The sequence below is a fragment of the Megalopta genalis genome, chromosome 12 (assembly GCF_051020955.1).
Source record: "Megalopta genalis isolate 19385.01 chromosome 12, iyMegGena1_principal, whole genome shotgun sequence".
Taxonomy (NCBI): domain Eukaryota; kingdom Metazoa; phylum Arthropoda; class Insecta; order Hymenoptera; family Halictidae; genus Megalopta; species Megalopta genalis.
The window spans coordinates 9,014,078-9,036,143 of record NC_135024.1 but is presented as its reverse complement, the minus strand read 5'-3'; the positions used below and the strand labels follow the sequence as shown (position 1 = coordinate 9,036,143).

Genomic DNA, 22,066 nt, shown 5'->3' with positions numbered 1-22,066 from the left:
CCTCCTTCTTCTGAAGAGTGGTTTCCAGATGTTGTAATTGCTCTTTAATATTCAAATACATTTTAACATTCTGATACGTATCAGAAGAATTCGAGCTTAAATTTTCTCCAGTAATTTCATCTAAAAACAGATTTATAAATAATAGTGCTGAAATTTACGTGTTAACCTCAAGATAAAGTTACGATTTGAAATATACATATACTATTATATTTTAATAGTCATTTCAGGTTTTCGATAAAATATATTTAAACCTTTATTTATTATTTTAAATGCTATATCATCGGCAGTAGCATGATCAAGATCTTCCAACATATGCACAGGATTGGGAATATTAGGTCTTGGTGGTAAGTTACTTTTTTTATTGCTAAACATGTTTTGTTTAATTAAATTTGGTAATTTGATGTGTATTTTACTTTAAACGATTATATACGAACGTAAATTCATTAATATCTATGCAATAATTAGCAAGCTAAGGTGAACATAATGTACGAATACTGCTATACAATTACATATAGCAGAGCTCACATGACAGAAACCGTGTATTCAGTAATCGAGAACCAGAACTCCTAACATCCTGACCGTTCGTGAAATTTCCACTCAAGACCAGTGTGTCCAATAGTGTCAGGAATTCTGCTCGGAATTTGCTCCAAGTGGCGGAAAAGAAACCTCACAAATGGGATTGGACGATTCCATTTGTGAGGTTTCTTTTCCGCCACTTGGAGCAAATTCCGAGCAGAATTCCTGACACTATTGGACACACTGGTCTTGAGTGGAAATTTCACGAACGGTCAGGCGCCTAAGAGCTCTGCTCTGAAATGTGCTTGCAGGAAAGATCTCAGAAATGGGATTGGATGATGCCACTTTGCAGCACATTTCAAAGCTGTCTCCAAAGATGCTCTGTCTCTGTCATGTGCAGTTAATTCCGAATCATAGCATATAGCATACACAGAGTTACGCTATTACTCCATATCTCGAGGCTGCAGCTTGATCTGTTAGCGAAGAACTATGTACATAGAAATTTTTTTTGCTCTAATTGACTGACGATTTGCTGCTGAGACAGGATCCACTGCTGATTGGATGCGCAATAAAATGGTGGTTTTTAAAATGTATTATATATTTATTTAAGAAAAATGCAGAAATGTTCCATTTATAAATTATGTACATGTATACTTCACATATATATATTTAGCATAAAACGCACAAATCAAGATAATTTTAGAAATTACTACTAATGTTAATTATTTGTTTCGATGTAGAAAAGAATAAAATTTACAGTCGGTATACTTTTCAATATGTTGTTTACAGTATATAAAAATATTATAGTCTATGTTTGTGTGAATGCTTTGTGCTTCGGCGCTGTTTTCAAATTTCATTGAATATCGTGCAGGCAATGACTGTGCCTTCATCAAACGTGTCCATGAAGTCTTAAAATTCGTAATTAATTACGTAGTGGAATGAGAAAGCTGTAAACCAAAGAATATACTTGTCGTTATTATATCATATATATAATATATATATTAAAGTATTTTCACTTCTTTAAGCAATTTCTGCGTGTATACAAAAGTAACCGGTATGCCGCCAAAACGAGTTAAAGCTCGAAAGGTTAGTAATGCATATAATTTATTTCCTCGAGTTCATTCATTATTTTGTGATCCGACGACGTAGATTTAAGTCTGATTTAAATACATGATTGTAACATATTAATTGTAACATGGAATGTTACACTTTATATTTTCTTTAAATACAATAAGTATTGTTAAATTTAGGCAGATTCTGTAGAAGCTAAAGTTGAGAAAAAGAAAGGGAAAACATTGAAATCTGAAGATGCAACTCCTAAACGATCTAAACGCAGTGCCAATGATATTGAGGAGCCTGCTGCAAAGCGAGCTAAAACAGAGCCAAAGCAAATGATGAATAAGACTGAGTCGAACTTGGATGAAATCAATTTTGATTGTGATAAATTAAATGCAGAAGGAAATAAATATAATCTTAAAATTTCTAGTTGGAATGTTTCTGGAATCAGAGCAGTTCTTAAGGTAAAAAACTTATTATATTTGATACTCTAATTTCTAAGAAAACTTTAATAATGCTCTAGTACTATTATATACTTAGAAAAATGGAATGAAATACATTGAAAAAGAAGATGCAGACATAGTAGCATTGCAAGAAACTAAATGCGATAAAGACAAAATACCAGATGAAGTAAAATTAACTGGATATCATCGTTATTTTCTTGATAGTAATAATTTTTTTAATTTATTGTACATGAACTTGAAATATGCAAAAGTATTAAAATTATTTGTGCTATGCAAATAGGTAAAAAACCTGGATATTGTGGATTAGCACTGTATTCGAAAGAGAAGCCAATTGAAGTAAAATATGGCCTGAATAACAGTGAATTTGATAATGAAGGCAGATTAATTACTGCAGAGTATCCAAACTTTTTCGTTGTTAATGTTTGTAAGTTATATAATACGGATTAATCTAAATAGCCTTTTTCATGGATGTTTATAATACTCAGTGATTAATTAATGTCTTAGATGTTCCTAATGCTGGTCAAAAATTAGTAACATTACCAAAGAGATTACAGTGGAATCAAGTTTTTAAGACCTATATTAAAAACCTAGATGAAAAAAAGCCAGTGATTATTTGTGGTGATATGAATGTTGCTCATCAAGAAATAGGTAACATATATTTTGTCGTGACCATTATGGGCATTAATAGAGTAAAAAATAACACATTTTGTAATGTGCACAGATCTTACAAATCCAAAAACAAATACAAAAAATGCTGGGTTCACTAAGGAAGAACGAGAAGGTATGACTGATTTTTTGCAAGATGGATTTGTTGATACATTTAGAGCCCTGTATCCAGATAAAACAGGTGTTTACACATTCTGGTCGTACTTTGCAAATGCACGTAGTAAGAATATAGGATGGTAAGTAAGAACGAATATTTCTATTGCTAAAATCAGGTAAGTAATTATGCTCACGTTGCTTTATATTTTTTTTAGGCGACTGGACTATTTTTTGCTGTCAGAACGAATTAAAGAGAAAGTTTGCGACAATGTTATAAGGGACAAGGTCTATGGTAGTGACCATTGCCCAATTGTTCTTTATGTGAATATATAAAAAGGAATTGTTTTTTGTACGTGAACTTAAATTGTGTGTAATTACAGTCGATCAATTTAATGCACATCATGCATATTACCATACATCTGTTTTATCTTCCAAAAATAAACTCACATTTAGAAAAAATCATTTCTTATTTTATTTCGTTTTTTTTAATTGATAGAATATAAAAATATTTTCTTTCAATTTGAACTTGTTTTCTTCCTGTGTCTTCTAGGAAAAAATAAATAAGAGTATGTTGTTTCAAACAAGAGAAAGTCAGTTTCAAATTTAACCTCAATCGAGGTATGGTTTATTGCTGCATCACACATGATTTATTGTCATTTGTTACCTCTACCAATTTGATTGTATTTTGCTTAACCATGTTTTTAGACGTATTTGTTTAAGTAAAGGAACAAATCGTTTTGAAATAATCATATTTGATTTTTTAAAAGAATATTGTAGTTTTAACAGAGGAAATAAGAGTGTCCATGCCCGAGTCCCGGGTTTTCGGCGTGCCTGATAGTGTTGTCATTCTATTTGGGAACAATGTCGTCTGTCGTAGTGCTGTCCTGTCATCGCAGCAGGCAGCAATTTGGAACTTTTTGGAACGACAATTTAACCCACGTTTTGGATAAAAAAAAATTGACCTCACAGATTCATTTCTGTCCTGGATTCGAAACTCTTAACAATTCTGCTAACGTGAAATCCAAACGTATTGGATCTTTGCAATTTATAAGTTATTTCATTGGCAGACCGAAAACCCAGATGTGGACAATTTCGTATACATAAATGCATAAATTGGATTAGGACATTGAATTGAATTGAACGTGAAATATTTTCAGATTAAACTCTGAAGATTGTAAACACAAGAAAGGCGGCAAATTCAATTGCAATTAATAATGACAGCAGTGACAAACAGAGTTACAAACTTACCAAGATGTGAAAGTTTGTTTTACTTTTTCTGTTGGACTAGTGCTGTCTTTTATTCTATTTATAAAGTGTCTTTATTTAGTACTTGTAAGAATCAAAAACTGTTAATTCTTAACATAAAAATTTCACTGTGTAATGTTATCTATAATTTTTAGACTTTAATGATTATCATGATATCTATAATGATTTTTCACAAGGATGGATATGGCTAGGAAGGAAACAAGATGTTTCAGATCAGGAATGGAATACATGGATGCCATTAATAGTTAGATTAATGCCATGGATATTTCTCCATCACTCTGTTAGCTATATTATAAAAGCTTTACCAAATACTATGGTTTGACATCTTGATACTTCTTAATCTATTAATCTGTTTCTTTCTTATTTGTTAATTAATAATATTTTTACAGCTATTATGTTACTGGTACATTTTCACTTCTGTTTCATTCTTATATTTTTCTATTGGTATATTAGGGACATTATGTGCATTAATTCAACCAAGCATACTGTATATTCTAACTTATAAACACAAAGACCATATTATATGGTTCATAAATACATTATTTTTATTCTTGATACATTTCCTTAAAATTCGTGATGGCATTTTTCAAAGTATGCTACAACTGAACGATGAAGAACATTATCTTCTAACTCTTACTATGTGTTGGATTCAATTAAGAAGCATTAGTTGCAGTATAGATAATAAACAAATAAGTGTGGATAACAATTACACAGATACATCATATTTCATAAAGGGTTTTTTGTGGGCATTAGCATACTCCTTATATTTGCCTACATTACAATTAGGACCATTGATTTTATACCATGACTTCATTGATTCTGTATGTAAAAGTATGTTTTTATTACTTATGTAATTCAATAAATTCTTTATTATGAATAGTGTGTAAACTGTTACAGATAAAAAAACCGTTTCAAGCCTGGAAGTTAGCTGAACTTGGATATTTTGCTCTAAATTTAATCAGATACACATTTTGGATATTATTTGCTAATTTCTTTTTACATTTTCTGTATTTTAACGCAATGCATTATCATCCTAAGGTAAAGCAACACATTCTGTGTTTCCATATTTACTAAAATTAATATTTAATAAAATGTAGAAATGTAATTAAAACAGTCCTTTTTTACTTCTTGTATTAGGTTGTTGAAGATTTAAATCCATGGGCTTTATATGGATTAGGATATTGCATGGGTCAATTTTTTCTAATTAAATATGTCGTAGTATATGGCTTAAATCATATCGTATGTGCAATTGATCGCATTAAAGCCCCTTCCCAGCCAAAATGTGTTGCAAGAATTCATTTGTATTCTGATATGTGGAAATATTTTGATGAGGGTTTATACAAATTTCTTATAAGGTATAGTATTCAAAAACAATATACAATTCTCCCGAATTATTAAAAAGATATAATTGGTAAAAAGAAGTACTGTATTCATGTTTTTCAGATATATTTATACACCGTTGTTAAAATCGAATTTCAATAAATTATTTGCTTCATTTCTGTGCTTTATATTTGTTTTCGTTTGGCATGGAATGCAAATAAATATTTTTATTTGGGCGTTTCTTAATTTTATAGGATTAAACATTGAAAACTTAACGAAGTTAATTGAAAAAAGTAAATATTGCATTAACATTCGGGAAAAATATATGTCGCCAATAAGTGCCAGAAGAATTCATTGTGTTTTAACAAGTCCTTTACTAGCAATGTCAGTAATATCGAACTTTTATTTTTTTGCTGGCGAAGAAGTAGGATACATCTACATTTATAGGATATTTCACGGTAATATCTTCTTTTAAAATTATTTTAAATTCATTATTTAAAAATATAAAGGAAAATGTTATTGATTGTTATTTATTGCAGATATCTGGTATTCTACACTTATTTTACTCTATTTCCTCTATTGTTGCTGCCAAGTTTCTATAGATCTAAAAAATTGGGAGTCCAAAGAATTTTGATAGAAGTCAGACACTATAAATCGCATAAAGGGAACTCCCAGTTCCAAAGAACTTTAATAGGTGGGTGAAAATCTTGTTTATGGTTATGAAATTAAGTAATATTAAACTATTTTATTGTTTTAAGTACAAAATTGGTATAAAAATACAATATGCAACTAAAATTATTGTTTACATTAACATCATTACAATTAGGTAATATTTAATACAAACAATAAAAAAAATGTAGTACAAAGTATATGTATGATTATTTTTTATATAATTATAGTTATTACATCATTATGTAGCAATCAGCTTTACAATGTACCTAAGGCACGTCACAGTTTTACAATGAACAAATGTATATGAAATTAAGTTCTTAATTATTACAATTCCTATATTTTCTGCAATACATGAAAAATTGTCTTGTTTAGATGTTATTACATATGTATGAGAATACAAGATTTTGTTCATTCGAGTATTAAAATTTTTACTTCATTATTAGCTATCTTTTTCTAACATAAAATTCTTATTGCTTTTTTTTTACTTCTAGCTACATATTATTAAATTATTCATTATTTATTTGTATTAGATTCATAACAAAATGTTTGTGCTATATAAAAATTTGTGGACGCTAATGTATTTAATAATGTTGAATACACAGTTCTCTCTATAGCAATTTATTTATGTAGAGATTTTTAATGTGATATAACAATCCATTGGCATCTGCATTACATTTTCAAAACAATGTATTAAATTAAAAACATTATGCTATATAAATTTGTATACAAAAAGTTCCTTATAAGCAACTTGTTTAAAGCATCTTAAATTTTGGAACACTCTTTAGGAATGTTGATTTTAACTCAAATTTATACTAAATAAGCAACTCACTGTAAGATAGATATACTTTTGCTGATTATTTACAGTAGAGACTTGAAAAAAAATATAGTTATTCTTATTCTTATAAAAAGTACTTGAGTATCTACACTAAATCATGAGCGTATAATATATCTTGTTCTTCGCAATATTTAAGTGAAAGTAAAACCATCTATAGTTTCTTTTAGATTACAATGAAAGCATTTATTTGTTTAAAAATTGTTCGTACAAAATATACGAAAAATATAGTAACTGGATTTAATATCTCAACTTCTTCGCAAACTTTAGAATTTATTTTATAAAACCTATATACCTATTTTATTTCTTAATTTTCATCTCTTGAAATTTAAGATATGAAAAATACGAACATTTTGAATTAGAAAAGAGGCACTATTTAATGTTATATGAAATGAGTTCAGACTTTGTATTTAAATCATTTTTACAAACTATCGCTAGTACTAAATATTAATATATTGTAACAAAATATTAATATACTTCAATAAACTTTTTAAAATATATGTGTTATAAAAGCTTATTAATTATTACTTATAAATTATAGCTACTTATTTTTATCATTGTAGAAAAGCTATGTCTTGAATTTATATTTTACCAAAACACTGACGACATCAGATATAAAAGAAAAATTATTAATTTTTATGGAAGACATTTTGTAATTATCCTGAAAGGAGTAATATGTCATTACCTATGTTTAACAATTGTTCTTTAATTTCAAAGTAATATTGTTGCAGTATGCTTGTAATAGGACATAGTGCATAGAACTTGGTTACTACTAATTTTGTGAAATAAAAATTTGAATGAAGTAATAAAATAGATGGTAAACGATATTTAATCGTATAATTGTTATTAAATTTTAAACAAGCAGGAATATACGTAAAAATCTATAAAATAACGTTTATTGATATCAAAGATTTTTTTGTTAAACAAATTATAATTTTGCATTATGTTCACTTTCATTTGGCACATTAATAAATCTTATTGCTATTACCACCTATTTACTTTCGTAACACATATACATATACAATTTTTATTTGCAAATTTAATAAAAGTAATTCTCTATTTCAACAATTGGAATGACTAACATATATGGAGGCTCAGTAACTTATTATTCCGTTTTTTAGAAAAGCACAGATACACATATTGAACAATGTAAAAATAGATTTACTGTAGAAGAAGGAAAATAAGAATATTTTTATTTGTTTTTGTTGTAATCTTATTATATATAAAAGCTATGCTAATACTGCGCATTTGCAAGATCAAAATCATAGAAAAATATTTTGTTAAATTTGTTTTCGCGTAGAATTTTTTATCTATCCGGTCAATATATCTTTTTGAGAGAGTAGAAAATATTAAATATATTTTTTTTCTATCAATATTTACATATCAAAATCTCAAAGAGTCACTTAAATTTTACTTACTTTTTTTTAATATTTATTCCGAAATTGTCAACAGTGTTAGTTTGTTCGATCTTAAGTATGCTGTTCTGTAAAGTATCATTAGTCAATAATAAAATCGTATTTTCATTTCCGTTGTGTCCTATATTGACTTCTTGCATGTGTTTATTTGTTAAATTTCGATTTGGATTGGATTGTAATCTTGCTTTTGTTTGTCCATCGTGACAAGCTTGATATTTTGGAATAATGTTGACGCATTTATTTTGTACTATTATACTCGTCAATGGTTCATTATTAATGTATATACGCTGTTTTGTTTGATGCATTAGTTTCTGACTCTTTCTAAAAACACTGTTTAATGGTGTAATTACTCGACTTTTTATTAAATCTCTTACTATAGTTGAATGGTTACCTATTGTTTTGTTTTCGTTTATTATGGATTCTTCATCTTGTTCTAATAAAATATTTTTACTTGCATCATTAATAATTTGATTATCTGGCTGTAAAGAATTAGTATTTATCAAATCTTTTGCCAAAATAACTTCATGTTTTTCTTCGTAAGGTTTATCGCCGTGAATGGTGACATTATTGACTTCTTCATGTTCTTCAGTAAGAATTATATGCCTGTTGCAATGTTCATTTATAGTTTCATTCAATGGATCATTGCAAAATTGTTCTTCGTTATGCTCTGCTATTTGAATACGGTTTTTAAATTGTTTCCCCAAAAATTCAAAATTTTCTTGAAATTCGGTATTATTTTCATTTTCATCATTAATCGAAGTATTATATTGTATTTTAATGTATGATGGTGGCTCGTTAATGTTGTGATAAATTGATTCAGATTTGTCGTCTTTAATTACTTCTAACTTATTGTAAGAAACATTTTGTAATTGTGGCAAATTCTCTTGTACTTTATCTGTGTATTCCATCGGTAATATATCCTCAGCTTTAGTAGAAACTCTATTATCTATAGGTATTTCAGTCTCTATAGAATCAGTCTTATTTAATTGAGATTCTGAACAAATCTCGTAAGTGTCAAAACAATTCTTGATAATTTTTATTGCATCATTTGTCTCCCAATTTTTATTATTATCATTAATAATATATCTTTCAGTAGTATTTTGAAAATGGTTGTCATCGCTTTGATAATTCATTAATGTTTTTGCTGCAGTTATGGCCTCATCTACCACACGTTCTTTAATTACGTCATTCTTCTTCTTCCTATTAGTCCGTACTTTTTGAAAGTCTTCTTCAGAGAGATATAACAATTCTCCAGTAGTTGTTAAGACTTTACCATGTCTCGTTTTTAAATGACGTTTATAAGTATTTCTGGTCTTAAACCTGTATGATGAAAAAATATTTTTAGTAGTATTATGACATTTATTTGTATCTATAAATGTTGCTGACAAATTTACCTTTGCCCACAATCGTCACATCCAAATGGTGCTTCTCCAGTGTGTCGGCGGCGATGTTCCCTAAAATGCGACGGATGTCTAAATTTTTTGCCGCAATCAGCACACGTAAATCGTGTTTGATTTTGATGAATTAGCATATGATATTTCAAGCTGTGTCTTCTTGTAAAAACTGCTCTGCATATACGACATTCATATGGTTTTATCCCAGCATGACTTCGGTAATGAGATACTAAAGTTGTTGGTGCTGTAAAACTTCTTGGTGGATTACAAATTCGACATTCAAGATTGCTTCCAGTTGGGTTTCCCTTTTTCTTAATGCGATCCATGAAAGCTAACGCCATTTCTCGCTCTTCTTTGCTGGTACCTATAAATTTTGCTTTACCCTTAGGTTTGGTTGTTGTAATTTCTACATTTTTATTGCAGCCTTCAGTTGACCATGATATTTCTGAAAATAAATAAAATCATATGTAAAACTTTTGCAATTGTCCAAAATTATAAATTACACTTACCAGGTAAATAGATGGTGTCTGTTTCCTGACTAATTTTCTCTGACAGCTTTTGATTGATGTGTGAATACTCTTTCATATGAATAGTATCAGCACCAACAACCATAAGTACAATCTACAGACAGAAGTTCTTTTTAGTATTTACAAATTATATAGTAAGATACAATTTATGCTTACATTTTCATCCATTTCTGCATTTTCTAGGACATTATTAAGACATAATTCCTTCCCATTAGGATTTTCATCCTTCAAACGTTCAAAATAACTATGGTCTCCAAAAACTTTAAAATCCGTTTTATCTACATCGTTTTGTTCTGTGCTATGTAGTTTTTTAGATTTATCCAATTTCTCAAAACTTTTATTTTTATCTAATTCTTTAAAGCTAGAATCATTTAATAGAATGTTTCGAAGATAATTCGTTGATTTTTCGATAACATTTTTGTTCTCCTTGTTCAATGTTTCTTGTGGTTTTCTTGATGATTGTAGTCTATTCTTTTTATTTTGAGAATTTGTTTTATTATTTTTATAATTTACAGACTTTGCAGTAAAAGTTTTATCTATAAATGTAAGAAAAGCATATATAATTTCTATATTTGTACATATAAATATTTATGCTTACATATAACGCTTACTCACAGGTTTCTTTATTTGCTTTTAAATATTCCAAGTGTTCTGCCAAATGTGCTTTAATAGACATTCTTGCTCTTCCTTCACTTGCAAAACTAGTGTACTTCTGACCACATCCGACAACCAAGGCACAAGTATAAGAATATTGTCTTTTTAATTCATCACTTGTAAAAATGGAAAACTGTTTAACTAATTGTGATGCAGGCATAGACAACAGTTGAGGTACACCAAAATATATTTCTTGTGATTTCCTCTTTATATAATCTGTTTTTGATTTGCATTGTGTCGCTAATAATGATTTATTATGTGTTTTTTCTGAGTGTAGTGTCTGAGATGCAACTTCTGCCAGCATATCTAATAAAGCAGCAGGACTATCATTTCCCATAATACCTGAAACAAATGTGTGATCATGAAATGTGAAATTATTAACAATTGAAAAAATGCATACGAATGCAAAGGTATAGATTATGCAGAAAGGTATATTATATATTCACTTATTCATTCTTCCATAAAGAAAAATTATACTCAATGTTTACTACAAATATATATATATGAAAATATATGAAATAGGCATTCCTTAAAAATATCATTACACACAAATTTTGAATGCTAAATACATAATTTTTAACATTTTGGTAGTAAAAAATACAAGTTATGCATCTGAATGCAAATTTTTTTGTATTCAATGTTACTGATCTTACAACAATAATAAGTATGTTCATCCTCTGCTGACATCATGACATATGACAGTCGGTTTACGAAACATATATATATTTTTGGTTTTATAAATATAATAAAGAAATTGATTGACTCTTAACATATAAGAGACAAATAAACATGTTTAAAAGAACGATAAATTTTTATTTGTTCCCAATGTAGAATAAAAATTCTTATTTTCTAAGCGTCATTCTAGCAGACGCCATAAGGACGCCCAGCAGACAGCTTTTCAATTCGCCTTGCTAACATCTTTAAAAATCTGTATTTTTTAGTAATTCTAGTTTGTTAAAAAAACGAAAATTTCTGTTATTTAAAACAAATAAACGAATACCTCCATTGTACGAATTAGAAGTATATTCATGGTTTGTTTTGGTGTTCATTATGGCATTCACATTCACGGCGTGTCTTCATTCCACTGCCTTCTGTGCACAACAGGTTCCTTCTTGTTGCTTCCTTGTTTGTTCTTCTTTCTTGTCAATTCTGGGTGATTCTGAGATCAGTACTGCCAATCTGTAAAATAAAGATTTGACCAAATGCAAGCTAGAATTTTATTTATTATATTTATCAACTTAAAACCCTAATCATTGAATTTGCGCATAAGTATATATTAAATGAAATTTCAGTTGAAAATCTTAAAAATTTAGTGTATTTACATAAATAAGTATATAGCTGTGCTGGTTGGTTTTAGGCGCTAAAATTTAAAATTAAACGACTTCGCGAATTTTCTATGCTACTTGTAATGTACGCACAAATGTTCAAAAACTATAAAAAATTAAATTCAAATAGCATAGCTTCCAATTTAAATTGCTAATTAACTGAACAAAAATATTATGAAACTGTTAATTGAAAAATTGTTAATATCCTTTGTAAGATTATTGTAATTTCGAAAAGAGGTAATTGTAATTTTGTTTATGCTTTACATATTTTTTAAATTACTTTACGTTAAAGTAGTAGGTGTAAAAAGATCTTGTAATGGTTTTTTTTTAAATATTTTATTGCATTAAAATAGAAGTCCGTAACTTCTGAGATACGGAACACTAATTGCTGCGCTACAAAAAGAATATAGTACATACTAAGTTTATACTCAGTTTATCTCGTCAGTGTTTCTTTACAGAAGTTGTTATTTTGTTCCTTAATTTTTATGTTTAAGTGAGTATATATGAGTTTGATGTACTTAACTACCTGTGGGTTCATTTTTTAACCCATCAGTATTAAAAATATCTTTCATAATATCTTGTTTTTTCTTTATATGTGTAGGTACACCACGAAACAAATTTTCAGTTATTTGTTTCCTATTTATTACTTTATTTTTTTCATAGTCTTGATTTAAATATTCTATGTTCTCATTATCATCAATAGCTTTCATTTTTGCTAATAACTTTTCTTTATTATAGCTAATAGTTTTTATTTTGGCATCATTCTCATTTATACTAATGGCGTTGATTTTATTAGTTACATCAAGAATTGAATCAGATTTTGAGGATCGTATATTACTTAATGAAATATCGGTATCTTTTAATTCTTCATTTACTTCATGTTTGTTTAATTTATTTCTCGCTTCTACATTGTAATTGTTTGCGTCCTTCTCGTATGTTACATTTGATTGCTGTTTGTGTACATTAATTAACGCATTACATGAATTTGTTGCAAGAAGATTATCCTGTGGCTCATTAGAAAAAATTTCCGAGGTATGTGATATTGAATCTGGTATAAATGATGTTTCGAATTTGTCATAATCTCTTACTGAAACCATTTGCTTTAATACTTTGTCTTGAAGTTCATCGTTCCTTTCATAAACGGCATCAATAGTTTTTTCTATCGCTTCCTCCTCAGGTGCTTGCTGTTCCACAATATGCTTTAGTAGATTTTCTGAAAATTTATTTATCGAATAATTGATGCCTACTTGTTCATTATTTATATTTATATTTTGTAAGGCAGACAAGTTTTTATTTTCCGTATTTCCAGCCTGTGCTTCCATTTCATTAACTAAATTTTGATACATCTTCTGTGATTCATTCAAAAAATGAGAAATTGTCAGCTTCTCAGATTCTTGATCAGAGCTATAATGAATTTGATTGTCATCTGAAGTTGAAACTGATTTAAGACCATCATTCGATTGATTTGATAATAAATAATGTCCAATTGATTCTTTCCTTCCACCAGTATCAGCTTCAATATCATTCTTATAAAAATTATTCTTATCTTCAAATTTACAATTAGATAATGCTAATTCCTTTGAACTTCCAGCCTCATCTTCACTATTAATTAATCTGCAACTAAAATAAAATGCATTATGATTGAAGAAACGTATACAATTATTAAGCATAAAAAAGTGATAGTTTAAAACCTTCCAAACCTTATATGTGATTCTCTAGGGCTAATGGTCACATCAACCTGATTGTCCTTAAAATTGTCATTTTCGCCTTCGCTATCATCACTTGCAGATGAATAAGCAATTTCTTTTTTTAATACTTTGTTAAAAGTTTGACATTTTCGATTTTCATATATTTTTCTAAAATTATGGGCGCTTATTTCATACTGTCTATCGTAATCCTCGTCATCTTCTTCCAATCTTTCTGAATCATTAAGAGAAATTGAATTCTTGGGACCTTTATTTGCAACGTAATTTAATTCTTCGAACTTTTCTTCAAAATCATCTGGCAATATTCTTCTCTGAGCAGACTTTTGGAGACGATACTTTTTTATTTGCTCCAAGTTAGCCATTGTTTCGGTCTTCACAGAATTTAAAGATTGATTTAAATCAATTGTTTCATCTGTCCCGATGTTCTTATCATTTGCCTGAGGTGGATTCAGAACAGGCTAGTAAGTATATAAATGTCGTTAATAAAATATTTAATATATTTTATACATTTCAAAATTAATATAGATTAATTTTTTACCAAACTATGCCCTTCTAGATCGTTTTGCCATTTTTTATGCTGATCTGGTGACTTCAATGGATTTGATATACTAGAATATGAATAGCAACATATAAAAAAGCTCTGTTCAAAAAATTAAATTAATTTTATATTTGTTACATACTTAATATCTCTTGGATTTGTAAGAAATTGTGTGCCCAATTGTCTGCTTTTAGTAGGGAGTGGTAATTGTCCATTACAATATAATTTGCGTTCCCTATTATCTAATAAATGTTCTAAACTTTTTAATTTTTGTGTTGTTTCTTCTAAATGTTTCTGTGTTGCTTTCCTCTTTGTAATTTCTGTATACAATTGCTGTTTTAAACTTTTACTTTCAAGAGATAATTTTCTGTGTAGTGTCTAATAAAATAATAAAAATAATAAACATGGTATAAACGATTCCATAGTACTTTTCAAATTTTTAATTACCTGTATTGTATCTTGTTGTTGCTCTATTCTATAATTTAAATCAGAAATTTGTGATTGTAGCTTTTCCCTCTCTCCTAAATTACGATCTTTACTAAGTTGCAATAAATGTTTATTTTGAGACTGTAAATGATATAAAAACATTTAAATTTTCTTTGGTTTTTATCCAACAGAGTTTTACATGATCTGTTTTCACCTGTAACTGTAGAAGTTCATTTTCTTTCTCTTTCAATAAATTAGATGTTTCTTTATGCAAAACTTTCAGCTTTTTATATTTAATTTGAAGTACCCGTAATTCTTCATGATGAGAATTAATGATCCGTGGTAATTCTGCATTTGTTCCTTCATAACGTTTTAATGCAGAATCCTGTCGTTTTTGTAATGATTTCAATAATCTATTTTCATTAGCTAACTCCTATAGAGAAAGATACAATTATATCCAATGTGTTTGTCATTGTTACATATTCCTAATAGGTAAACAAGTATTTAGAATATTCATATTCATCGAATATAAGAGTCAAAATAATTACATTCAACTGATAATGTGCATCAGCTAATTGATTTTGTAATTCCTTAACACGTAACATTCTTGCTGACAAAACTATTTGCTTAATACCGTTTTTATTGACCTTTAAGTGATCTGATGTCTTCTGTCGAATGCTACTTTGGTATGGCTGTGCTATGAATAGATAAAAAGTAAAATTATTTAACTATACTTCATTGTGAAATGTCGTTTCTCCTGAAGTTATAATACAAACCAAGTAAAGGATGTAAGCTCTTTTTATTGGACGAAATGTATACTATACTTTTGTGTGTTGAAGTAGCTTTCACATCTGTAGCGGATTTCTTTAAATTAGAATTTTGACTTCTGAAAATTAAAAACGAAATAAACAATTGTGTACTGCTTTGGAACATTCTATTACTCAATTACTGTTGCAGTAGAATTGGGATAGCATTTAAAAGAACTAAAAATAGAATGAGCTTTGCATAATTTTGATTACCTATGAAGGTTTGCGTTGGTATTTAACTGTACTACAGGTAATGTAGGTACTTCAGTTTGCATTTTCCGACTATGGACACTGCATCACAATTAGCATCTCATGCTTGTAAAATAACTTTTTGCAGGAACAAATTGTTGTGGTATTGTGAAAAGCTTAGTGAAGACCATTTAGCTTCCATAATTGTTTTTATGTGGTTACCAAGGTAACATCTATGTACACAAACATTTCATTAATCAATGTTTTTTAAAATCAAATATATATGTATTTCGTAAAAAATCTTGAATCTATGCATTCTGTTTTTGCAAAAATAAATAAAAAATGTAAGATACGTAGAACTAAAAATGTTTGCTACAATATTCAAGGTTTACCTTATATCTTTGACAGAAGTTGTATATACAAGGTCGTATGTATATATAATAAGAAATAATTTATTCAATTATCCTTTTATTTTTTTTCACATTTCTTTAATTATAACATTAAAATTTTTGCAATTTATGATTTCTAAATCATGATATTGGAGGATAAATAGTTTATATCACATTCTGTTTCTTATAAATATTGATTTAATATAATTTATTCAAATATAAATAAATATGCGCACAGCACATGTATTATTATGTACAACTTCTTAACAATGTAAATATAAAACAGTTCTAAATACATACAATTCGAATGATTCGTTAACTGTTACCAACTGAAGTTTTAATACTGGAATCACTATTTTTCTGTTACTATTATTAACAAATGAGAGAAGATTTAATCATTCGATTCAAATATATATTTTTAAGCTAATTTTCTCGTGCGAATGTATTTCTATTACGTTACAGAATCATAATCATTGCAATACATTGTTCATCTAAGAAGTGGCAGTTATCTTTACTGTAATACATTTCAAATGTATTCAAAATAATATTTCAAATTTAACTGTACACACATTATTACCTTTTCAAAACACCTATCTTTTGACTCAAGCTCCTTGAGCTTTTTTACAATTATCTTTTTCATTATTAGACTTTGGCATTCCTATATGTTGGGTTTCCCATAATTTACTGTAGAAGGAGTTTGGTATATTTAACAGTGACTCGTGTGTTCCTCTCTCTATTAATTTACCATACTCTAAGACAAAAATTTCATCTGAATCCATTACAGTAGACAAACGATGCGCTATGACAATGGATGTACGTCCTGAGGTTGCTCTGCGTAATGCTTCAAGAATGTTCTACAAACACATCATGTCATGAATACCATTAGATAGGTATGTCATGTGTTAAAAATGCTACATAATATCAACTCACATGTTCTGTAATAGAATCTAAAGACGACGTGGCTTCGTCAAAAATTAAAATCGGACTATTTTTTAAAATTGCCCTAGCAATTGCTACTCGCTGCTTTTCGCCTCCACTTAATTTCAAGCCACGTTCTCCAACAGGTGTATCATATCCCTTTGGCCACTTGAGAATATGGTCATGTATGTTTGCCATTTTCGCAGCCTCGAAAACTTCTTGTTTAGATTTATTCAAATTTCCGTAGTGCAGATTATAATAAATACTTTCATGGAAAAGGACAGTGTCCTACAAAAAAGCGATTATTATTTAAATGTATGTTAGCAGATCTTTTTTGGACTACAATTCAATTACCTGTGGTACTATCGCTATCGAGCTTCTTAAAGACTCTAAATCTAAATCTTGAATATTGTGTCCACTGATATAAACACCTCCAGATTGTGGTTCAAAAAATCGATATAATAATCTCACTATTGTTGTTTTACTAAAAAATATATATATTGTTACCTAGCTGTGACTATTTTCATGAAAATCATATATGTTTATAGTAGAGATATACCCGCAACCAGATCCTCCAACAATGGCAATTTTCTTTCCACTTGGAATAGTAAAGCTGATATCATTAAAAATAGTCTTGCCTTCGCAATATTGAAACTTAACATGTTTAAACTCAATGTCCGAGTTCTTCTGGCTTATATTGAACTGCACAGCGTTCTTTTTAGACTGGTTCAAAACATTATATAACATGTTAATAACATGTACATATTGTATATATTGTACATATTGTTAGAAGAAAATGCTACTACCTTAATAGCAGGGTCCATTGTCATCAAAGTAAACATTGTTTGCATGTCAATGAAAGCTTGTCTTACTTCACGATATACTGAACCCAAGAATCCTAATGGTACAGACAATTGAAATAAAAGTGCATTGACCATTACCAAGTCACCAACTGTCATAGTACCTACATTTATTTGAAATAATATTATTCTCTCCTTTAAGTTACTTATAGGATTTAAATATGAAGGTAGATATCGTACCATTTACAATATTCTTAACCGCTAATACCATGATTAAACTTAAGGCAGCGCTAAATATAGCGTTTTGTCCAAAGTTTAACATTGCTAAACTCGTACTTGTTTTAAGAGATGCAGCTTCGTACTTCTTTAATGATGCATCATATCGTTCGCTTTCAAATTTTTCGTTACTGAAATACTAAAATAAAGAATATAATTATTTAGATTAATATCATATCATTTATCAAGTAAACTTTAAAATATTTCAAATTTTTAGGTACCTTTACTGTTTCATAATTAATAAGTGAATCTATTGCTTTGTTGCTTGCTTCATTTTCTGCTTGATTCATAAAAATTCGGAACTTCGTTCGCCATTGCGTAACAGCTAATGTAAAAGCAGCATAGATACCAACGCAACCTAATGCAACAGTTGCATATTCTCCACCACATTTTAAATAGAGTATTGTACTAACAAGTCCTAATTCGAAAGCAGTGGGTACTATATTAAATAACATAGCATTTAATACAAAATTTATACCACGGCTTCCCCTGTCTATTGTCTGAAACATATCGAACATGTACAATATAATTTTCTGTATTATAATAAATGCATCGACCAATTAATAATAAATTATTTTACCTTTGACAATGCTCCGGTTTGCCTAGACAGATGAAAAGCCATGTCCAAGTTATGTAAATGTAAAAATACATTTTTTGCTATTTTTCGTATAGAATGATGTGCAACTTTTGCAAACACTGCATTCCGCAATTCACTAAAACCAGCAGCACCTGCACGAGCTACACCATCTATTTTATTGATACAAAAATTTAATCATTAATGATTGTCATATATATATATATATAAATATGTATATATAATATAAAATACATGCATCCTATAAGTAATGATGTTGCTACTGTTGCCACTGTTTCTGGTGCAGTTTCTACACCTAGAATAGCACCGCTACCAGCTGCTACACTTTGAGTATTGAGTGTGTCTACTGCATATTTGAAAATAAATGGAACACCAACATTTAAAACTTTTGCACCAATAAGTAAACCAATAGCTAATTGTACCCTCTTTCTTATGTCTGGATCATCCTAAAAACACGTGTATGATAAAATTCAGTTATAATTTTGATTACATTATGTATTTTGAACAACTTACTTTTGGCCAAATGTATCTAAGCATTGCTTTGACCATATCTGAAGCTGTAACTGATTCCTTATTTTTAAAATCAATAGCTTCACGACTTAAACTGGATACACCAGGATGAAAACAATCTCTTTTCTGTTGACCTAATCTCCAACCAGTAAACCCAGAAATTACTAGTGGGAACTTAAATTTTGATTGCCATATACTTTTTTTCTTCTGAGCACGATCAATAACATTTCCATTGCAGTACTGAAAAATATTTACAAACTTTAAAGAAATGCTTACATATTTCTATAATAGGTATCTACTTAAACTGTTATGAAATATCATATTTTTGTAAAAAACGATTCTAATAGAAAATTAAGAAAGCATTAATTGGACATGAAATTTTTTATTAAATATTACAAACAAAATATGATACATATATTTTGTAATGTACATTTTAATAATGCAACATCAAGTTGTATATGGTTTGAAACTCTGTAATTAATGGAACATACACATATAATTATTTGACTCTATTAATATTGCTAAATATTCTTCCACAAGATTAATAGCAATGGAAAAAGATTGTGTACAATGTTTATAATTTTGCATATTTCTCAAATAATTCAACAGTTCATGCTTTTTTAAATTTAAAATTTCTTTTGCTTTATTATATATTTGAAGTGTTTCCACTGAAGTAAATGAACCACCATATATTTTTATATTCCATTGTTTCTTTTCTAATTCTGTATTTAATATAAATAATGTACAACTGGCATTGTAATTTAAACCTTCCCTTGTAAATGCCATATTTTTTTGTAAATTACTTGATAAAATAAAGTCTAATTTGAACTTTGATATGCTAAAACAAGCTTCTATATCGGAAATATTAAAATAAATCTCATCTAATTGATTATTTAGTATAAAAAAACCATAATGTACATATAATTTCAAGTTATTGTGTGATCCATAGTTAATAAAAACTTGTGATCCTTTACTAAATGGTTTTAATGTTACGATTTCATAAAATTTTTTTTTTTTTTCATCTATAATTAAAGATGCATGCACTGCAGTGTCACTATCATGGTTAAAAAGATCTAGAAATGGTGCTAAGGCTATATTATTAGGTTGTTTTATATTGATAGTAGCATGATTTGTTTCTATCTGTTCTGTATCAATATATATGGCTCTTGTATTAACAATATAATATGCCCATTTATATCTTTCAAATGTCAATATCTTTTTGAAATCATTGCCACAATGAGAACAATAATCAGTTTTATTCCACTTATTTACTGATCTAATTAATAACTGATATTCTTTTTTAACTTTATGGTATTTATTCATGCAATCAGTAATAGATGATGGTAATAAATTTTTTTCTTTCTGTGTACAAAAGTCTGGGTTTGTTAAAATCTGAGGAAGACTACTTATATAATAATACCATTTCGACTTATTATTTAAATGTAATTCATATAAAAGAAACACTGATAACACACATTGTGCACTATATAATTTGTCTCTTAAAAAGATAAGATTAATATCACTTTGATAGACTGTAGTCGTTGTTATTAACATCTCATATGATACTTTGATTAGTGTTTCATTGTTTTGTATGTCTTTCAATGTTTTCAACCCTCTACCAGTCATAGGAAAATCAAATGGAATTAAATCATAAATCAATGAACAGTTATTTGCTAATAACCAAGACTTTAGACGCATCAAGGTTTCATCTCCTTTGTCTGCCAATTTTTTGACATTTAGTTTCTTCTTTTGATGTCGTTTTCTTGATGTTCTACCCATTATGTATATATCTGTAGAAGCAGTAAATAGATATTTTGAAATAAATCATTTTTTGTTAGCTATCATCAAATATACATTATTAAATATTCATTACCAGGACTGTCTACATTCTTTTAATGACTAACGATTATTATAATTGCTTATCAGTAACATTATAACTAGAGCAATTATGAGATAATTAAGGAAGGCAAACAGCATATAGTAGTTAATGACATTGTTATGTAATATATAAAAATATGTAAGTGAGAAGAAGTACCCTAATTCCAATAGCTGGAAACATTGGATTACATGTCGAAACGCTAAGAAAACCTCCTTCTGAATAAATTTGTTGTCTTCGTGATTTATATGAACATGTTGTATATGATCTGAACCAAAGTTTCCTTTCGTTATACGCAACACGTTGTAGGCGGCGACATGAAATAATGCTTAACATTATATCAGGAATTTTAATTCACAAATGAAAATATAAAAATGAAATTCACAAATTAGGTTAGTGGCTCATGGTACGGACACTGCATATACATGTACATATACTGATTGTACATCTCGATCACGAAATGTATACATAATCTAGATGTATGCCTACAGAAATATCTCAAGTTTTCCAAGACTATGTGGTCACAGCACTGACGATTCAATGCTAAGAAAAAATTTACTACGGATTGCATGCGCAGTAATATGGTGAAGATGCTTGCAAAAGCTGAGTGAGGTAGAAATATGGCGCAAAACATGAGGTATTACTATACAGTAATAGTACTATTTATGTATTGATGTATGTGTGTTCATACATATACAGTACGTACATCGTGTATGCATACAACTATCATCTACGTCGTCATGGAAACCATATGACGCCAAGGCACGGACTATGTGTAGATTGTAGTTATTGTTGTGTGTAAACGGTCTTTAAGGATCATGAAGTAGCGCACAG

At 28.7% G+C, this 22,066-nt stretch overlaps 5 protein-coding genes across 14 annotated transcripts; 2 read left to right on the top strand and 3 right to left on the bottom strand.

Moving 5' to 3' along the window:
• Nucleotides 1–3: 3 nt before the first annotated feature.
• On the top strand, nt 4–3,260 carry Rrp1 (Recombination repair protein 1). 2 transcript variants are annotated; one of them, XM_033470155.2, is made up of 8 exons: nt 4–344; nt 1,542–1,602; nt 1,767–2,036; nt 2,113–2,239; nt 2,317–2,460; nt 2,541–2,684; nt 2,758–2,938; nt 3,014–3,260. In XM_033470155.2, the coding sequence occupies exons 1-8, from the start codon at nt 292–294 to the stop codon at nt 3,129–3,131; spliced, it is 1,098 nt and encodes a 365-aa protein (XP_033326046.1). In that variant the 5' UTR covers nt 4–291; the 3' UTR covers nt 3,132–3,260. The 2 variants fall into 2 exon arrangements, with proteins under 2 accessions (XP_033326046.1, XP_033326047.1); XM_033470156.2 differs by lacking the exon at nt 4–344 and adding an exon at nt 1,351–1,465.
• A 75-nt stretch (nt 3,261–3,335) lies between these two features.
• On the top strand, nt 3,336–11,903 carry rasp (protein-cysteine N-palmitoyltransferase Rasp). Of its 6 annotated transcripts, XR_013034567.1 has the most exons (10): nt 3,336–4,130; nt 4,199–4,380; nt 4,454–4,895; nt 4,945–5,102; nt 5,202–5,419; nt 5,508–5,842; nt 5,924–6,078; nt 10,930–11,052; nt 11,156–11,307; nt 11,710–11,903. XR_013034567.1 is itself a non-coding variant. In XM_033470149.2 (8 exons), exons 2-8 carry the CDS (start codon nt 4,013–4,015, stop codon nt 6,016–6,018), a joined length of 1,548 nt encoding a protein of 515 aa, XP_033326040.1. In that variant the 5' UTR covers nt 3,337–3,880; nt 3,956–4,012; the 3' UTR covers nt 6,019–6,253. The 6 variants fall into 6 exon arrangements, 3 of the variants coding, with proteins under 3 accessions (XP_033326040.1, XP_076381738.1, XP_033326041.1); XR_004490242.2 differs by lacking the exon at nt 11,710–11,903 and having other exon boundaries at nt 11,156–11,680; XR_013034568.1 differs by lacking the exons at nt 10,930–11,052; nt 11,156–11,307; nt 11,710–11,903 and adding an exon at nt 7,452–7,715.
• Nucleotides 6,110–12,188, bottom strand: LOC117220299 (uncharacterized). Its single transcript, XM_076525616.1, has 6 exons — nt 11,879–12,188; nt 10,840–11,220; nt 10,381–10,760; nt 10,207–10,318; nt 9,698–10,142; nt 6,110–9,623 (listed from the first exon to the last, which is right to left on the bottom strand). Exons 1-6 carry the CDS (start codon nt 11,925–11,927, stop codon nt 8,303–8,305), a joined length of 2,688 nt encoding a protein of 895 aa, XP_076381731.1. The 5' UTR covers nt 11,928–12,188; the 3' UTR covers nt 6,110–8,302.
• A 326-nt stretch (nt 12,189–12,514) lies between these two features.
• Nucleotides 12,515–16,033, bottom strand: LOC117220300 (uncharacterized). Of its 2 annotated transcripts, none has more exons than XM_076525617.1 (9): nt 15,893–16,033; nt 15,650–15,759; nt 15,422–15,570; nt 15,088–15,306; nt 14,895–15,014; nt 14,590–14,825; nt 14,448–14,517; nt 13,904–14,367; nt 12,515–13,823 (listed from the first exon to the last, which is right to left on the bottom strand). In XM_076525617.1, exons 1-9 carry the CDS (start codon nt 15,952–15,954, stop codon nt 12,722–12,724), a joined length of 2,532 nt encoding a protein of 843 aa, XP_076381732.1. In that variant the 5' UTR covers nt 15,955–16,033; the 3' UTR covers nt 12,515–12,721. The 2 variants fall into 2 exon arrangements, with proteins under 2 accessions (XP_076381732.1, XP_076381734.1); XM_076525619.1 differs by having other exon boundaries at nt 13,904–14,346.
• ABCB7 (ATP binding cassette subfamily B member 7) lies at nt 16,021–21,882 on the bottom strand. Of its 3 annotated transcripts, none has more exons than XM_033470146.2 (12): nt 21,392–21,882; nt 19,360–19,596; nt 19,085–19,292; nt 18,832–18,998; nt 18,473–18,751; nt 18,216–18,390; nt 17,982–18,139; nt 17,735–17,898; nt 17,530–17,659; nt 17,188–17,463; nt 16,835–17,111; nt 16,021–16,101 (listed from the first exon to the last, which is right to left on the bottom strand). In XM_033470146.2, the coding sequence occupies exons 1-11, from the start codon at nt 21,566–21,568 to the stop codon at nt 16,860–16,862; spliced, it is 2,223 nt and encodes a 740-aa protein (XP_033326037.2). In that variant the 5' UTR covers nt 21,569–21,882; the 3' UTR covers nt 16,021–16,101; nt 16,835–16,859. The 3 variants fall into 3 exon arrangements, with proteins under 3 accessions (XP_033326037.2, XP_033326038.2, XP_076381735.1); XM_033470147.2 differs by lacking the exon at nt 16,021–16,101 and having other exon boundaries at nt 16,451–17,111; nt 21,392–21,515; nt 21,618–21,880; XM_076525620.1 differs by lacking the exon at nt 16,021–16,101 and having other exon boundaries at nt 16,451–17,111; nt 21,392–21,881.
• Between the last annotated feature and the right edge of the window lie 184 nt (nt 21,883–22,066).

What these genes read in the sequence shown, in the direction of transcription:
- Rrp1 (XM_033470155.2), top strand. Translation starts at nt 292, where the DNA reads ATGATCAAGATCTTCCAACATATGCACAGGATTGGGAATATTAGGTCT. An exon ending in GGGAATATTAGGTCTTGGTG is followed by an intron (nt 345 to 1,541) that starts GTAAGTTACTTT and finishes CACTTCTTTAAG; the next exon opens with CAATTTCTGCGTGTATACAA. An exon ending in CTTTTTCGTTGTTAATGTTT is followed by an intron (nt 2,461 to 2,540) that starts GTAAGTTATATA and finishes TTAATGTCTTAG; the next exon opens with ATGTTCCTAATGCTGGTCAA.
- rasp (XM_033470149.2), top strand. Translation starts at nt 4,013, where the DNA reads ATGACAGCAGTGACAAACAGAGTTACAAACTTACCAAGATGTGAAAGT. An exon ending in AGTGTCTTTATTTAGTACTT is followed by an intron (nt 4,131 to 4,198) that starts GTAAGAATCAAA and finishes TATAATTTTTAG; the next exon opens with ACTTTAATGATTATCATGAT. An exon ending in TTATACAAATTTCTTATAAG is followed by an intron (nt 5,420 to 5,507) that starts GTATAGTATTCA and finishes CATGTTTTTCAG; the next exon opens with ATATATTTATACACCGTTGT.
- LOC117220299 (XM_076525616.1), bottom strand. Translation starts at nt 11,927, where the DNA reads ATGAACACCAAAACAAACCATGAATATACTTCTAATTCGTACAATGGA. An exon ending in ATGCAGAAATGGATGAAAAT is followed by an intron (nt 10,319 to 10,380) that starts GTAAGCATAAAT and finishes TTCTGTCTGTAG; the next exon opens with ATTGTACTTATGGTTGTTGG. An exon ending in TGTGACGATTGTGGGCAAAG is followed by an intron (nt 9,624 to 9,697) that starts GTAAATTTGTCA and finishes TTCATCATACAG; the next exon opens with GTTTAAGACCAGAAATACTT.
- LOC117220300 (XM_076525617.1), bottom strand. Translation starts at nt 15,954, where the DNA reads ATGCAAACTGAAGTACCTACATTACCTGTAGTACAGTTAAATACCAAC. An exon ending in ACCAACGCAAACCTTCATAG is followed by an intron (nt 15,760 to 15,892) that starts GTAATCAAAATT and finishes TTTAATTTTCAG; the next exon opens with AAGTCAAAATTCTAATTTAA. An exon ending in ACAAATCCAAGAGATATTAA is followed by an intron (nt 14,518 to 14,589) that starts GTATGTAACAAA and finishes TTCATATTCTAG; the next exon opens with TATATCAAATCCATTGAAGT.
- ABCB7 (XM_033470146.2), bottom strand. Translation starts at nt 21,568, where the DNA reads ATGTTAAGCATTATTTCATGTCGCCGCCTACAACGTGTTGCGTATAAC. An exon ending in AAACCGGAGCATTGTCAAAG is followed by an intron (nt 18,752 to 18,831) that starts GTAAAATAATTT and finishes GATATGTTTCAG; the next exon opens with ACAATAGACAGGGGAAGCCG. An exon ending in CAATGGACCCTGCTATTAAG is followed by an intron (nt 17,899 to 17,981) that starts GTAGTAGCATTT and finishes GTTTTGAACCAG; the next exon opens with TCTAAAAAGAACGCTGTGCA.